The 16,757-nt window shown below is 37.1% G+C and overlaps 1 protein-coding gene across 4 annotated transcripts in view; it reads right to left on the reverse strand.

Moving 5' to 3' along the window:
* Nucleotides 1–437: 437 nt before the first annotated feature.
* The window catches only part of GTF2E1 (general transcription factor IIE subunit 1), a 34,988-nt gene continuing 18,668 nt past the window's right edge, over nucleotides 438–16,757 (reverse strand). For all 4 annotated transcript variants that reach the window (XM_033855785.2, XM_033855786.2, XM_033855783.2 and 1 more), the window contains 3 exons: nucleotides 9,767–9,968; nucleotides 6,458–6,699; nucleotides 438–2,180 (listed from right to left, as the gene is read on the reverse strand). In XM_033855785.2, coding sequence (XP_033711676.1) covers nucleotides 1,756–2,180; nucleotides 6,458–6,699; nucleotides 9,767–9,968 — 869 coding nt within the window. In that variant the 3' untranslated portion in view covers nucleotides 438–1,755. The remainder of the gene's footprint in view (nucleotides 2,181–6,457; nucleotides 6,700–9,766; nucleotides 9,969–16,757) is intronic.

The raw sequence follows: 16,757 nt of genomic DNA on the forward strand, positions 1-16,757 counted from the left end.
TAGTGTGTGGAAACCTTTCCTCCTTCACAGCTCCCTCCCACTGGTGCAGGTCCTGTCCCTATTCTTTGTCTCTGTTTTCTCTTTTTTCTTTTACCCTTCCCAGGTACATGGGGAGTTTCTTGCCTTTCAGGAGGTCTGAGGTCTTCCGCCAGCATTTAGTAGGTGTTCTGTAGGAGTTGTTCCACATGTAGATGTATTTCTGATGTATTTGTGGGGAGGAAGGTGATCTCCACGTCTTACTCTTCGGCCATCTTGAAGCTCCTCCCATAAAGTCATTCTTGAGGCAACTTATTGCCAGAAAAAGTTTAGACTACATAAAATTGCATCTATTATTTGAAACATGACCAATAAGAGAAAATATTCTGAAACACTTTTTTTTAAATGGGAAGAGTATTCATTTTAATTATGTAAAGATGTTACAGAGCTAGATTAACAAATTTCAGTCAGTATAAAATAGATTTATTGTCAATATTCAGTCATAATACAACCCAGGTAAATGAACCATTACTTTATACAAGGCTCAGATGTTTAAAATCTACCTCAACTTTACACATGTACTATAAAATGATAAATACTTAAAATGACAATGCAAGGGAAAATATTATAAAAAATACAATTGTTGTAGACCTTTGTATGAAAGTTCTTTAAAGTTCTGCCTTAAGGAATAATACCATACTACATATCAGAACCAAAAATAAAGTATTTTTCTTGAGGTTACAATGCTCAATGATATACTGGATGCACTCTAAAATACCATTCCTGACAAGAATCAAAAGAGACAAGGTCATCAATAATGTTGAGAGAAAAAAAAAAGAGAGAGGAGTAATCAATTGTTATATGCTGATTTCTGCTGGAATGGCCTCTTTAAACAATTTATAGCACTGTGGAAGAACTGAAAAACAAGGGGACCAATCTCAGCTTTATATAAAGGATTCCCAAATCAGCACACACTCAGACAATGTTAAAGGGTACTGTTCCCAATGCTCTCCACTCTTCAACCCCTTACATGGACTCCTTATCCTAAGTCTGTGTTTTTTCTCTAATTTCTTCCTAAGGGCTTACCAAACACACTTTCTGTTTTCTATTACCTAACATACAAACCAAAAGGCATTATGCACAACAATAATATCTGTCAGTCAAGTCAGTTCTAAAGACACCAATTTTGGTTTAGATATTAATCGTGAGATTTACGCATAACCATCCTTCTTCCACACGCACTCCCACCTCCCCTTACATATCGACTCCATCCTAAACTGTGAAGCAATATGAAGCTTTAAGATTTTTTTATTTCCTTCATCAATGATTTGCCTGTTGCCAAGCTGCTTGGTTGGCAGCAATATCAGGAGCTTTTTGGAATGCTTGGTCAGAATAAATAAAAAGGATGTGATCAATGAATTACTGTAACCTATCAAAGTGGGCTTCTACAGGCAGACATGAAGAATTTACCTTTAGACTTCTCTCACTCATTTCAGAAGGGAGAAAAATGTGTCTTAAAAGGGAAAGAAAAAAGGTGAGATAGGGAAATACAGCAAAATATTAATACTGTAGTAATAGGAAAGGGTATGCTTATAGCCAACCTACCTCGTGGAGAAGTTTCTGGCATAAAAATCAAACTTTCTCTCCCATTACTCTTTGCACAAGATTAACAGTTGATTTACATCAAGAGAGGCAGAAGGCCACTGAACACTTTCCTTCAAAGGTAGGGAATTTCTTTTTAAATGCACATTAGAGAAAGGAGGAAAAGGTAGGGAAAGCTCACTCAAAGAGGTCCTCAAACATGCGTTGTCCCATTGCTATGTACGCTTCCTTTTCATCTGGTGTCATTTGGGCCACCAGCTCTGGCTTCTGGCTCACTTCGCTGTAGGAGAATGGACGGCCAGCCACCATGACAATGGGGTCATCTGCTACTTCCTCAAATTCATCATCTTCCTCATCCTCTTCCCCATGATGTGCAGCCACAGCTGTAGCACAGGGTGGAGAGTCATCGTCTGACTCACTGGTCTCACTCTCAGAGTCACTGCCATTGGCAGTGGTCACAGGAGCAGCTGCCCCCACTGAGCCTGCTGTGGCAGAGGGGGTCTTCTTCTCATGAATGAGCAGTGCTCGCATGACCTCCTCATTATCATCTGGCCCCGCACGGCCTTCCTCACGCTCCTGAAACGAGTCTATATCTAAGCCACCTGGAAGGGAAAAAACCAGAAAGTCAATACCCTTAAACATAAAAGGCATTCCTTTATAAGTAACAAAATACATAATATTTTAATATATTATATTTAAATATAGGATAATATTATAAAATAACACAGACTTCACTAGTTCCATTTTTTGAGCTACTGTCCACAAGATATTCAAAATGTTTCTCACAAACTGGAACTTAAGTAGCATAATGGTTAAGTACAGTTGACCCTTGAACAACGTGGGTTTGAACTGTGCAGGTCCACGTATACATGGATTTTTTTTTTCCAATAGTAAATACTACAGTACTACATGATCCATGGTTGGTTGAATCCATGGAGGTGGAGAAACCATGAATTTAAGTTATACTCAGATTAATCCCTGCACAGTTCAAGGGTCAACTGTACATGGGTTTTAAGAAATATATGGCTTGGATCTGAATTCTGGTTCTTCCACATGCAAGTTGTAACACTTTAGGCAAGTTATTTAGTCTCTAAACTTTGGTACCTTTTTCTGTAAGATGGGATAATAAAAGCATTTGTCTTCTAGGGCTCTGGATAAGAAAATGAAATAATGTCTATGAAGGACCAATTTTGTAGCTGGCATAATAGGACATCAAAATACAGCTCCTTATCTTACTCAGAGTAAAAGCCAAAGGCCTTACAATGGCATATAAAGTCCTACATCATCTGAACTCCTCCTGCCCACCTACTTATCCCTTCATCATTCTGCTCCTGTCACAGTGGCCTCCATGGTATTCCCTGTACACACCACACACACACTCCTACCTCAGGGCCTTTGCACTGACAGTTTCCTTTGCCTGGGATATTTTTCCTCTAGGTATCCATACCCCCTTGCATCTTTCACGTCTTCACTCAGATTTCACCTTCTTTCAATTCATCCCTACCTCTATATTCCCAATGCTCTATTTTCTTCCCCATAGCATTTATTTTCTAACATAATAATTTATGTCTATTGTCTTTGTCACCTACTTTCCACAGCTGTAGGTTCTCCACAACAGATATTTACCTTTTTTATTCAGTGATATATCCCATGCATCCAGAATAGTGCCTATTGCTTGTTAGGCACTGAATAAATATTTGATGAATGAGTAAATAAATGGCAGTTTTATTTTCCTGAAGCAAATTAAGTGTACTTTGAACTGTTTATCTAGGAATCTAGTATCAGAAATGAAACTTCTCCCACCACACACCTCCTATCATTCTGTGTACATATTACAGATGAAGAATTTAAGAAAAACATTTATATTCTGAAAATAATACAAAATATAATGCCATTTAAATATATAAAAGAATTTAAAATGTTGATTGAAACCTGACTCCTTGATTCAAATCCTGACTCTTAACACTTTTAGCTGTATGATTTTGGCCAAGTTACTTCATCTTTTTCTGCTTCAATTTTCTCAAGTACAAAAAGGGGGAAAAACAGTATCTACCTGACTGGATTATTGTGGGTATTAAGTGAATATTTGTGAAGGCCTGGCACTTAGATTAGTGTTACTTATTATCAAGAGAAGACCCAGAAATGGCCAATTCTGGCCATGGATGAAGTGAAAGCATCTTCTCATTAACATATTAGGATGAATTAGTTGTAACCCTGGACATTTTAGAAAGTATAGAACTCCTGAGATAAGATATTGGGCACATAAGAGAGAGAAAGGGAAACAGGAATTGAGAAGTTAAAAGTTTAGATCAGAGAAAACAGGCTTTTGATAACATGGATGTAAAAGTGAGGGTTAAAATCAAACTTAACCATTTTAAAATAGTGCCAAAGGCTGAACCTCCTCCTTAGAGCCCTTATTACCAATGCAGTATTTCAAAAGGAAAAAAAGACAAGGAATGTATGCAAGTCTCTAAGACTTATACACTTCTAAAAGAATTTTCCAAATACCTTAATATTACCAACATAGTATTTTGAATAATGCTTAAAGTAAATACAAAATTAGAGGAAAAGCAATTTAGTTTTGTAAATTAAATGAAGTCATATCTGAAAGATTTCTGACAAGGTTCTTGAGAGATTTAGCCAAAAAAGGAATTATTCTGTTACAGATGAAGACAGAAAACAAAAAATAAGGATAAATGAACAAATCTCTAGATGGTAAGGTAGAAACACTAGTTCTAGGAGCAGTCTTATTTAATAGAGTTACAAATTACGAAGATGTATCCTGGGAAACTGTCAAGTTCACTGATGATGCTAAGCAATTCTGGGTTCTTAAAGGCCAAACTGATAGCAAAAAAATATAGGAAGAGCTGAAGGTTGTATAAGTGGGCAGAAAAGTGGCAGATCTATTTCAATATTGGCAAGTGTAAGAAAATCTGCCTATAGAAAAGTAATCTAAAATATACTAAAAAACCTTATCCAAGTTATCAAATAAAGGGCAGGAGAGGGTCTGAAAAAAATCTCTGCACATAATTCTAAAGTTATTGGTCTTAATATGCTTCCAGAAGCAAAGCAATAAACTGTCATGTAAAAACTAGAAGGATATTTGAGATAAAACTCAAATAATTAATGATAAATTCATGCATAAATAACATATATTGCTCTGGTCACTAGGTCTCAAGTAAAGTATATTACAATTGGAGATGGTCCAGAAAAAGATAATTAAAATAAGACAAAAACTGTAGGTGGAGATGGCTTGGGGGAAGAGAATCCTTTGTAAGGAAAGTAGAATCAAAAGGAATTAGAACTTTCAGTAGAGTAATAAGGACATGATTGAAGTCTATAAAATTCTGAAAGATGTTAAAATAACTTGAACTCTGAGGAAAATTAAGTGTAGGACAAATAAGACTCACTTCACACATTCACTGGATAGAGCCTATTCAACTATAATAAAACCTAACGAAGACAAATTTAGACATAAAAGCATATCCTATTTTATACATAGAAGGAAATAGTCACAAAAGGGAACAGGGTAGACTAGATGACTTATTTAAAGCCCTTATGATTCAAGTTGTACCATTCTAGGAATTATAAACATTGACTGTTAAACATATGAGCCTAACTGTATACAATACTTGCTAACAATAGTTTTATTTCATTCAATTTTGTTCCTAAGTTCACAGAAAAAAAGGCTTGGTTGCTTCAAGAACAGGCAAGAAGCCAAGTTGGGGAAAACGAACCTATTAAATAGTTGACAGCCTAACTACTATGTAATCTAAACCAATATGCACCAAAATAACTAAACCTCATAGCCAAGGTAATCAGTGGGAAGGAGGGAGAGTAAAGTATGATTGCCAAGGAAAACTTTTTTCTGGTTGGAATTAAAACACCAAAGAGAATCACACTAGAGAATCACACATCTGCTTTTACCATGACTACCCAACTCCACACTACTTTTACAATTCTTAGCATACACAGTAATGAAACGCTAATTATGAAGGGAAAAGAGTTTAGGAAAAAAAGTCAAAAAACAAGTGGTTTTTAATTACTGATGATTCTTTAGTATTAAAGAAACAGACTCAAGTGATACGTTAGTAATGATACACAACCTAGGAATAGGGACGGGTAGGTTCTAATGCTGATGAAATCTAACCAGAGGGACAGACTCCCTCTTTCACCTCTGTTTCCCAGTTTCTGAGCAATACTTATCCAGTTTTAGTCTCCCATTTTCTACCTAGTCCTAAACCATCATCACCCAAAGTCTCTGAATCCAGTAATTTGAGACTAACATTTAAAAAGTAAAATCGTGCAGTTCTCAAGCTTCTGATTATTATATAATTCTTAACGCTTCAGGGCTCACAGAGATTTCCAAAATCTTCTAGTATAAAGTTTTGCCAATCTTCTTGGATGGTGAGAATCCTTGTCTTTACTCATTTGGTATCTTTTTATATATTTCAAGTAGCGCATCTCCTTGGTATTTATGAGGAGACAACATAACTAGTATATAGTTATGGCTCCTAATTCAAAGAAACAAAAATGCATGCAAGTTAGGGCAAGAGAAGATTAAAGAAGAAATGAATTTGGCCACTTTGAACACAAGAGTACTTTTTCAAGAAATTAACATAAAAAATGACAATTTCTTAAATCTAAAATGGAAATTTAAAAAGCTGTCTGTTTTTTCAACTAAGTTGAAGTTTAATACAAGTATACTGGTTGGTTTTAATGCTTATTGCTCAATTTACTTCCTGCTATAATGCAATTGTTTTACAAAACAGACACAGTGGGTTTCCAATAAAACTAAGAATTGCCCAGGTGATTTCCTAGGTCAAGTTCATTTTCTACCATACCCAAGACATATTCATCTTACTTCTTCTACTCTTACCTTCCTTCATCTCTTCAGAACTATATGCTCCTTGGACAGTGCTCTCTCTTAACCAAATAGGTCTCTCTTTGGCAGATTTCCCCTCCAGTGAGGCTCGATGAAGATCTTCTTGGTCATCCATGTTAATGACAACATTCTGAGTGTATAAGTCCTCATAAGAGGGACCCTTGGTGGCCCATGCTTCCCGGTGGTGCCCACCTGCCAGGCCAGCAGCTGCAGCAGCAGTTGCTGCACGGTCCTTGCTATATAACAAGATTAGAGGAGGAAGGGAAGAAGAAAACTTGAAGTCTTGGTGCTAGAAAAGAAGGGCAGCTGGGGAAGTAGTTACTGAAGAATTACATATAAATTCTATCTAGCAATCATGCACACATGCTTTCATAATTCTGGAAAATCCGCTCTTATACCACAGGGTGAAAGTTACATTGGTTAGAACAACTCATCATATTTATATTTAAGTTTCTCAAACACTGAATCCTCTGGTGTATATAAATGCATTAGGCGTATATAAATGATTGAGGTTGTACAGATTAAGATGTTTAAATAAGTCTACTTAGAGAGAGGGGAGAATGAAATAGTGACATAATCCACTTAAAGACACTAGTCTGGTGAAAATCTCTCCCAGTAACATCTTTGATGAGTATTTTGTTTAAAAACAAAACAAAAACCCCAAACAAAATAAAACACATGTTATATTTTAAAAAGCATGCTCTCAGCTCAACCCAGAAGAATTCAAAGTAGTTCTGTGGGCTTTTCCCTTTCTTTTGTGTGCTGAGAAGCTAGAATAGTATTCTACAAAGCCAGACTTCAACTCAGAATTAATATTCTGCGACTCACCAAATAAGGCAAATCTTTATGCAGAGATCAGTTTCTTTTCAAGTTGTATCTGTCCATCTCTGCACCAATGCTGACTCTCCAAATCCAGGCCCAACCATTATTTCTACCCCACAGCAACCATGATCTGTTTCTGGGTCTATTTTTTTTGTTTCTTACTTCTACTATCCATGATCTTCTTAGTCTGTTCCAGGTTGGATCATTCCTTATCTTTCTCTAGTCACTTAACGTTTCCTCATCTCTATGAGTTTTCAGCCTTTCTGCTGCTCCCCGTTTTATCTGATCATTTCACTTTCAATGTGCTCCACATTCTTTTGAATATACCTGATTTTCTGTGTGTCTAAGCTCACACCTTGTCTTTCTTTGCCTGCTACTGATGCTTTTCTGCATCAAGTTCTAGGCATGACTGTCCCTCCCTTTCTGTTTAGACAGCTCTTTTATTGCACAAACTATCTTCATATTTCATGAACTACCTGCTTATTTAGTACCTGTTCTGTATCTTTCTCCATACCTTTTGCTGTGTTCCTTTCTGTGTCTGCTGACTGATTCTCTTGGCCCTATGTTTCTCCTTTACTTCTCTGCCATTTTTCCTAAATCTTTTCCATGAATCCTGGATTGTCTCCTGTGTAGTGGGCTGTCTCATTCTGAGCCTAAGCAATACTTCTTCATTTATCTTTAAGTTCTGTATCAGTTCTCTCTCTCAGAAGCCATTCACTGTTTTTCCTTCTCTTTGGTCCTACTTCATATCTGCTTACTCCATTGCTCCTCATTTCTTCCTGGGCCCACTCACATCTACTTGAGTTTTGTCTCATGTTTAGTTGAGATTTCTCTGACGTATCCATGTCTCTGACTGGCCCATTACATCTCTCCCTGAGAATACTGTGTTTCTGACCAACCTCTGGAGGTAATCGTGGGTTCATCCCATCCCTCCCTCCTGTTCTGCCTCTGGATATCTACAGACCCACTGCCACTTTTTCTATCAAAAAAATGCACCCTCTCTAGTTGTACAAACCATGCTGATCTGGTCACTTAATCCATGCCTTGTAACTACTGCCTTTAGCTGTACCAGGGCTGCTTTGTAAATCACTCTTTCCTATAGCTTTTTCATCAGTTATTTGCTGGCCCACTCTGAGTCTAGGCCTACGAGGCCATCTCTCTGTACCCAATCTATCTATTTGTCTTACTATATTTTAAAGTCTTATGTTACAGCTTTTTTCCATCTTAAAACAGGACACAAGGAAGGGATGGTCCAATTTTCTGTGCTTGAACATTTTCATCTAAATGTGACCACCTTAGGCTAGCTCCCCTGGTGGTGCCAAGAGGAAAACCAACAGGCCAAGTTCGGCAGAGTAAGTACGGAACAAATCTAGATCCTTGAAGATGAGAAGCTGTGGAATTAATTCTGAATTGTGCTACCTAAGGGCTTCTGGTCATGCTAGAAAGTTTTTCCTACTGTTGAAGCTACTTCTAGTTGGTTTTCTGTTATCACAGATAAAGGTATCCTAACTGACACAGATGCTAGAAAAGAAAATTCACAATAACTTGTACAGATACAAAACCTTCTGTATAACTGGATTGTTTTTAACCACCAAAAAGAAACTCAGTTTGCTCAGGACTGCCCAGAACTGGCTTTTCTGCAGCATCAGTACCAGAGGGCACAAAATACTAAGAGTGCTCCCAAAATCTATAGAGTTACAACTTGGACTACTGTGTTCTATGGAAGGGAGTAGACGGGTATAAACTCTAAAAGCCCTCAGCTTGAAACTGGGAAGAAGAAAGAAAAAGGAAAGAATAGGAGAGTACTCTCTGACCTCAATTCTCAGTTATACTTTTCAAAGAAGAAAAGCCACTTTTTATGGCATGGCAAAATTAAGGCTGCCTCTGCAATTCAAAAATTAGGGTACACTGACAAAAATAGGGAGCCACAGTAAGAAGTATTAACCCATAGGTAACACCCACTATACTTCGCTTTCAAGAAAGTTGCATTGAAAACTAAGGAAGGCAAGAAATGTGTGGTTAAAAACTTCAAAAACAAACATACAAAAAAAGTGAAAGCTGTATTCCTTAAAGAACTTCAGCCTTCAGAACTTGACTAGGAAAATTCAGATATCCCCAAAAGGCACAACCAATTTAGGACTAACTAACAATTGGCTGAGTTGCAGTGGGCCCAAGCAGATTGAGTACTTAAAAGTCAAACCTAAAAAAAAAAAAAAAAAAAAAAAAAAAAAAAAAAAAGTCAAACCTGACTATTTAAAGATTTTTGCCTAGGGCTCATACTGTTCTGCATTCAGTACAAACAAATTTCATCACAGGCACAAGTTAATACGACATGTGTGGCAGAGCTTAGAATCCACATAATCTTATAGTTTTTAGTCTCCTGGTAAATTACTTACCCAATCCTGCTCTCCAAAGTACAGGTAGTTAAAACAAGGGCAAGCTTAAAAGTGTTCTTGGTAAGAGCACAGGGCCTATACTCACCTCTGTTTCAGGGCTGGTATTTCTGTGGGTTCTGGCTCAAGTATTTCATAGGCCAAGTTCACATCCTCTGTCTCTCGAAGCAAAGCATAAATGGGCTCAATTTGTTCATTAAACCTTGCCAAAAGTGTGCGTGCATCTTTTTTGGGCATTGCTGATTCATCTTCTTCTACCTCTGTATGGCAAAAAGTACAGCGGAAAGTTCCTATAGAGAAAACAAAAGTGTCAGGTCAGTGAAGAGAAATTCTCAAGACTAGCCTTTAGCAAACAGTTTATATCTCCACTCTTCCTCCAACATTTTATTATTAAAACTTTCAAAAACATGGAAAAGATTAAAGAAGTTTACAGTGAACATCCATGTGCCCACCACTGAGATTCTACAATTAACATTTTTCTATATTGGATTTATCACATATCTATCCATCTATCATTTTTTGAAGCATTTCAAAGTAATTTCACCCCTCACTGCAGCACAGCAAACAGATTTTAATCACAACATTTCTAACATACATATACTTACTTTAACTTAAAATCAAATTCTTTACAGCTTACCACTGAAACCTGTATCCTTTTCCAACAGTTTTCTTTTTGCACAGTACACATTTGAGTCTATGTCATGGGGAAAGCCAAATAAGTACCTAAAACCGAAAGTCTCTGGTCATTCTGTACATTGTAACAAGGTTATTTCTTCAAATTTATTAACTATTTACATCTAAATAACTTTAACCAATCCATTTCCAAAATTAAAGTTCAAGAAGCCTTTATTGTTATTTCTACAGCCTTCACATTCAGCTTATAATTATATTGTAGTAATTCCTTAGAAACATCACAGATTTTTCACTTCTACTATTATTTCACTAATCTGGGCCACCATTACTTAGCCTGAAATTTAGCTTCCTAAATCTGGTCTTTGAACCTTTAGGCTCTCCCTCTCCAATTCCAAGTTTCCTAAACCACCATTTGAATCATCTCATCCCCCTGCTCTAAAGTCTATCTGATGGCTGAACTTCTAAAGTCCACAGCATCAAATCTAAATTTCTCATCCTAACATTCAAGAACCTGTATAACTTGATCCAAAAATATCATAACCCTACCACAGTCCTTTCTTGTCAAGTAAATTCAAACACTTGAGAAACAATATATTAGTCATTAACATTTATCTTATTTGTATAAGTGCTTTCTTTCTAAAGCGCTTCAATTTACACTTTTTGATCCCTATACCAATCCTGTAAAATGACGTCAGAACTGAGGATCTGAGTTTTGTGATTTGTCCAAAGGCACATAGCCAATAAGAGAAAAGTAATAAAAGCAGCTACTGTATACCGAGTGCTTACTAAGTACCAAGTATTGCCAGTCATCTGAAGACAGTATTATTATTATTGCCCATTTAAATCTGTAAAATACAGAGGTTCTAAGGGGTTGAGTAACTTGCTCAAGATCTTATCACTACTAATTGGGAGGTGGTGGCAGGATTCAAACCCAATCTATTATGATGAAACTCACACTCTTAAATATTACTTAACACCACTAGCCCCACTTGGATCTCCAGTTTGGTCCTTATTCCCAATGCCAGGGCTATGCATCCTTCTTTTCTAACCTAATTAACCCAAGAGATTAAAAGAGATCACACAAGCACTTAATGTCTGGCACATAGTAAGTATGCAAACATTTAGTTTTAAATAGCCCAATATATGACTGACACATAACCCCACCCCCAACCCCTCTTCCCCTAGTAAGGAATAAACAAACTAGACATCTCTGCTTCAACATTAACACTAGATTCTACTGATGTATTTCAAACAGAGTAAGTTTCTTTACTGCCTCTCACACATAAACAACCAATCACAGGTAAATTCTTTGTTCATACACCCTGTCTAAACACTCTTAATCCATCTTCCTGCTATCCATATACTACCTCATCTTTTACATCTATTTCAAATAAGTGAGAGAGAGAAAAGCAGCCCCTCATAGCTAAGAAGGAACCTAGCACTCATAGCTAGGCTGTGATGCTTTTCTGCCAAACGGAATCTCACAGATCACCAACATCAGATAAAAGGTCCTCTGAGACCATGATGCAAGTGAGGCAAAACCAAGCCAATCTGAATCTGTCTGAATGTAGACAAAAGCAAGATCTCTGCACAACCACACACACACACACACACACACACACACACAAAAACCCAGCTAACACGAATGACTGCTACTTCTTTACCAATTACAGTTTTAGCCTCACCCTGGTCTTCTCACCTCTGGCATAAGATTTATTAAGATATCCAATCATAGAATTACCCTCACTTCTTTTTTTGTTTTGTTTTGTTTTGTTTTATTGTGGCACGCGGGCCTCTCACTGTTGTGGCCTCTCCCATTGCGGAGCACAGGCTCCGGACGCGCAGGCTCAGTGGCCATGGCTCACAGGCCCAGCCGCTCCGCGGCATGTGGGATCTTCCCAGACCGGGGCACGAACCCGTGTCCCCTGCATCAGCAGGCGGACTCTCAACCACTGCGCCACCAGGGAAGCCCTACCCTCACTCCTTGATAGTACCTAATCCACAGCAAATCCCCACCAATTCCCTGAATTCTCCCCAATATTATCTAACAAAAGCCCATATTCTCTAAGTTTGTTCAGCATAGTCTTGCTGAGATACATGGTTTCTTATGGTGTGTGGTTTCCTTACTGCAGAAAGCATCAACAAACCCAATTTTGTACACTGTGGGCATGATGGTCTTTGATTAATGGGCATCAACATAAATATTCTGGCTTAACTGATCAAAAATACTATTTACCAAAATAAAGAAAGAGGAAGAACAAGTTTGTTTTTCTTTGTGGGAGAAAGATACCTTTCTTGAAGAAAGATAAATAAAGATACCTTGCTTTAGATATCTGAATCTATGTTGCCCACTGGCCATCAAAATGGATATGTCAGAAGCCAACTTATTACAACTGCTTAGAGCTCAAGAGTGGAATGTAAGACTAGAAATTTTGATATGAGAATCAACAACATATAGATAGTAACTGAAGCCATAAAGTAGATCAGAGTATCCAGAGATTAAGGAGTTAAGAAGCATGGACAGTCAAGATATAAACCCAAGGAAAGAAGAATCATTGAGAGAGAGAAATGGTACAGCCAGAGGGATAGGATGGCGTTTCAAGGAGGAAATGGTATGGCACTAATTTTCAAGGTCAACAAGAATTGAAAGCCAGCCTTTATATTTAGTAACAAAGGGTAAATAGAGACCTTGGCTAGAGATGTTTTAGTTTGTATGCTATCTTAGGGTATTCTCTAACTATTCCAGCCTGCCTCAGTCTCTTCTCTTCAACAGAAATATAAAGAAAATAATCCATGTGGGAGTTAAAACATAAGTCATACAGAGGCACACCTCAAATATATTGCAGGTCCAGATCCAGATCACCACAATAAAGCAAATATCGCAATAAAGTGAGAGCGAGTCAAAAATTTTTTGGTTTTCAGTACATGAAAATGTTATGTTTACACTATACTGTGGTCTATTAAGTGTGCAATAGTATTAGGTCTAAGAAAACAATGTACATACCTTAATTAGAAAATACTTTATTGCTAAAAAATGCTAACCATCATCTGAGCCTTCAGCAAGTTGTGGTAGTAACGTCAAAGATGTTACTGACCACTAACCACAGATCACCATAACAAAGATAACAAAAAAGCTTGAAAGATTGCGAGAATTACCAAAATGTGACAGAGGAACATAAAATGAGCAAATGCTACTGGAAAAATGGCACCAACATACTTGCTCAATGCAGGGTTGCCACAAATTTCAATTTGTAAAAAATGCAATGATCTGTGAAATGCAATAAAGCAAAGCACAATAAAACGAGGTATGCCTGTAAAGTAACGTCTAACACAGCTCTCAAATACCTGCTGAATTGAAAATCACAGATGTGGGACTTATGTTGACTGCTGAAAAATGAGCGCTTACAGAGACCATCAAGGAGAACTACAGAATACTGCAGAAGAAAAATTATCTACTTTAGTAGTTTTCAAATTATTTTTAAAGGAAGAAATCCCATTCCTCAAGTGAAAAAGTACCTAAACATAAAAGTAAGTGCTCTGGTTGAAGAATAAAAAGATAGCTAAGCAAAGGGCAACGCTATAATCCTCTCATTATATGTCTTCAGAGCATTACAAATCAGCCTCCTCAATGTCTTGTACCAGGAACACTTTGCTGCAGAGCCTTTGTACTTGCTGTTCCCTCTGCCCAGAATGCTTTTCCTCCAGAGAGTTAAATGGCTCGTCTCTTAACTTCAGACCTTTACTCAAGTCACCTCCGTGAGAGCTTCCGTGGCCAACATTACCTAAAATTTCAACACTGTCCTGTCCTCCCTTTCTTTCTCCTTAACATTTGTCACCATCAACATACTATGTTCTATTACCTAGTTTATTAGGTTATTTATCATTGAGATTGTCATGTTACCCAATTAAAAAGAAATGTCCTCCCAATTACCCCATTTTTCTCTTGAAGATAACATACATTCCAAACTTCAGTGTTAAGTAAACAAATCAACACACTTGCCAGTGTAGCTTAACTGTATAAAATAGCAATGCTTTTATTTTGGGAAAAGAGAGAGAAAAATAGATCACTGTTAACATCATTTCATAGAAAGATGATTTCAGAATGATAGTCCTTGAACTTGAATAAATTTAGTTTCATTAAAAAAAAATAGGGAGAAAAGAGAAAACACAGTATAGTCATAAGGAACCTGAGTTCTAGCCTCATCTAGGTACCTTTCCAGAGACCCAGGCTTAATGTAGATTAAGGCTTAACAAGAATTACTTGTAGAGGGCCCATTTTGCAGTTCTGAAAAGAGTGGCTTTCATATTACTGTCAAAAACTGTGACGGGTCTGAAATTTTACCCCACTCGTAAACTAACAAATTATCCTACCATGGTTTTATAGATGCTGAAGACAGACACAAGACTTACAGATTAGAGAAAAGAACTTTATTACTCATGGCAATAGCAGTACCAGTATCAGGTTTTGTGCCAGTTCCCTGAGTCCCATTTCTCATAGGGTAACACAAAGATGGCCAGGTGACAACTGTACATGCAGTGGATCATGTTCCATGAAAGAAACCCTGAGCTTAGGAACCCAAACCTTTTATAATGGGCATAAACATGCTTATCTTTTGCTCTGTAGGGTGATACTACCTTTACCATGCTGGACGCTAAGTAAACACACTCTGAAGGGAGACTTTTTTATTATACTGAATAGCAAGCAAACCTGCCTTTTGCTCTGGAGAGAAACAATAACTCTTATCTTCCAAGGCTGCTCACTATATAAACCTCCTTGAAAAAAACAGTCTAGAAAAAAGGCAGTCAGTAGCATCTCTGCTTGTAAAACATACAAGACATGTGAGAGACCCATGGAGAACTGTCTTCCAACAACAACCATGTCTGGCAAACATTACAAGAAGAAAAGCTAGCCTGACATCTGAGTCTTATGTTTATCATAAAAACACAAGTTGTAGACAAGAAAGCAGCCTGTCAAAAGCCAGACCTGGAGTCCGAGAAAAATAAGAAATTCTACATTTTATGGAAAATGACTTAAGACTAGCTTAACATACCAGGAGCATTTTTTATAAATTTTACTAAACATTATAAAAATGCAAATCAATTTCCCCAAAATCTGAAAGGGAGATGGGGCTCAGCACACACTGTACGAAGTACCATTCTACTGAGGGGGCAGTAGTGTAACACATATAGACACAGAATCTGTCATCCAGACGCTTAAAGTTTAATAGAGATGAAAGGTATCTGGAGACAAGGAATCTAATGCATACCCCTTGTGGAGAGCTGCTGTTAAGTAATCAATATAAATATCTCAACTCTTCTTGAAACTGGACTATACTATACTGCACAGAATATACTATTCAATAAGAGAAGAAACTGGAATTGAAACTCAGAGCTCTTTACCATTTTTCCCTTGCCACACATAAGACCAAAAAGCCACATAAGGGAGAACATGCAAGCTAGATCAAAGAATGTGGCAGCAGAGAGAAAATGAAGGCTACGAAGATTCTTCAGGCAAAGCTTGACAGACGATGAGATAAGGAGAAAAAGAAGAGTTCAATGATAACATATATGTCTGATCATATACACCCATAAACCACACACACCAAAAAAAAAACTTAAAAAGCTACTTTACAAATATTCCCACGTATTCATCATAGCCAAGTCTGTGCAACAGTATTATTCAAATCTAACATATGAGGGAATAAAGACTCAGAGAAGTTAAGTTCACCAGGTCATAGCGTAAAAGCAAAAATCATTAAGCCTGGATTCAAATACAAATCTTTCTGATTCAAAAGAGTAAATTCACCGTACCATCCTGAATTACACATCCCTTTCCTAACCTCCTATCATCCCTGCCAGCTACAATTTAGCAAACTTTTCCCATGTATATACATAGGTTCTAACTTTTAAAAATATGGAACAGGAGAGGATTTGTAACAAAAAATTTATTTAACATTAAATGTGCATCACATGCCTGGCATTGACTCAGCTGAGTCTTAATGTATCAGGTTTGCAAGAAGGATTAAAATATATCCAGATGTAGATAATTACCAGGCATTGAAAATAGGGAGAAAAAAGATCTTTTAAAAATAGATATTTCAAAACTATATTTTAGGGTTGTCCATGCAGTAGTATATGAATGTCCCAATTCTATGACTCAGGACTCTTTTAGTGAAGTTAAGTTATTACTCCAAAATGAGAAAAGAAATAGAGACCTACTTGTTGGGATGAGAGGGAAAGAAGAGGGACAGTGAGGGGAAAGAGGGCCATACAATTTTAAGTTTCTCCCAAAATAAGAAATGTAAAAATAAAAATAAATGTAAAAATAGAAAGGAATCAAGAGACATGGGGGAGGGGAGAGAAGGGACTGGGAACAAAAGGAAAAAAAAAAACAAAACAGTAATGTTCAACAAAATTCAAACTTAACACTTTCCTTTGCTAAACAC

The sequence above is a fragment of the Tursiops truncatus genome, chromosome 4 (genome assembly GCF_011762595.2).
Source record: "Tursiops truncatus isolate mTurTru1 chromosome 4, mTurTru1.mat.Y, whole genome shotgun sequence".
NCBI lineage: Eukaryota > Metazoa > Chordata > Mammalia > Artiodactyla > Delphinidae > Tursiops > Tursiops truncatus.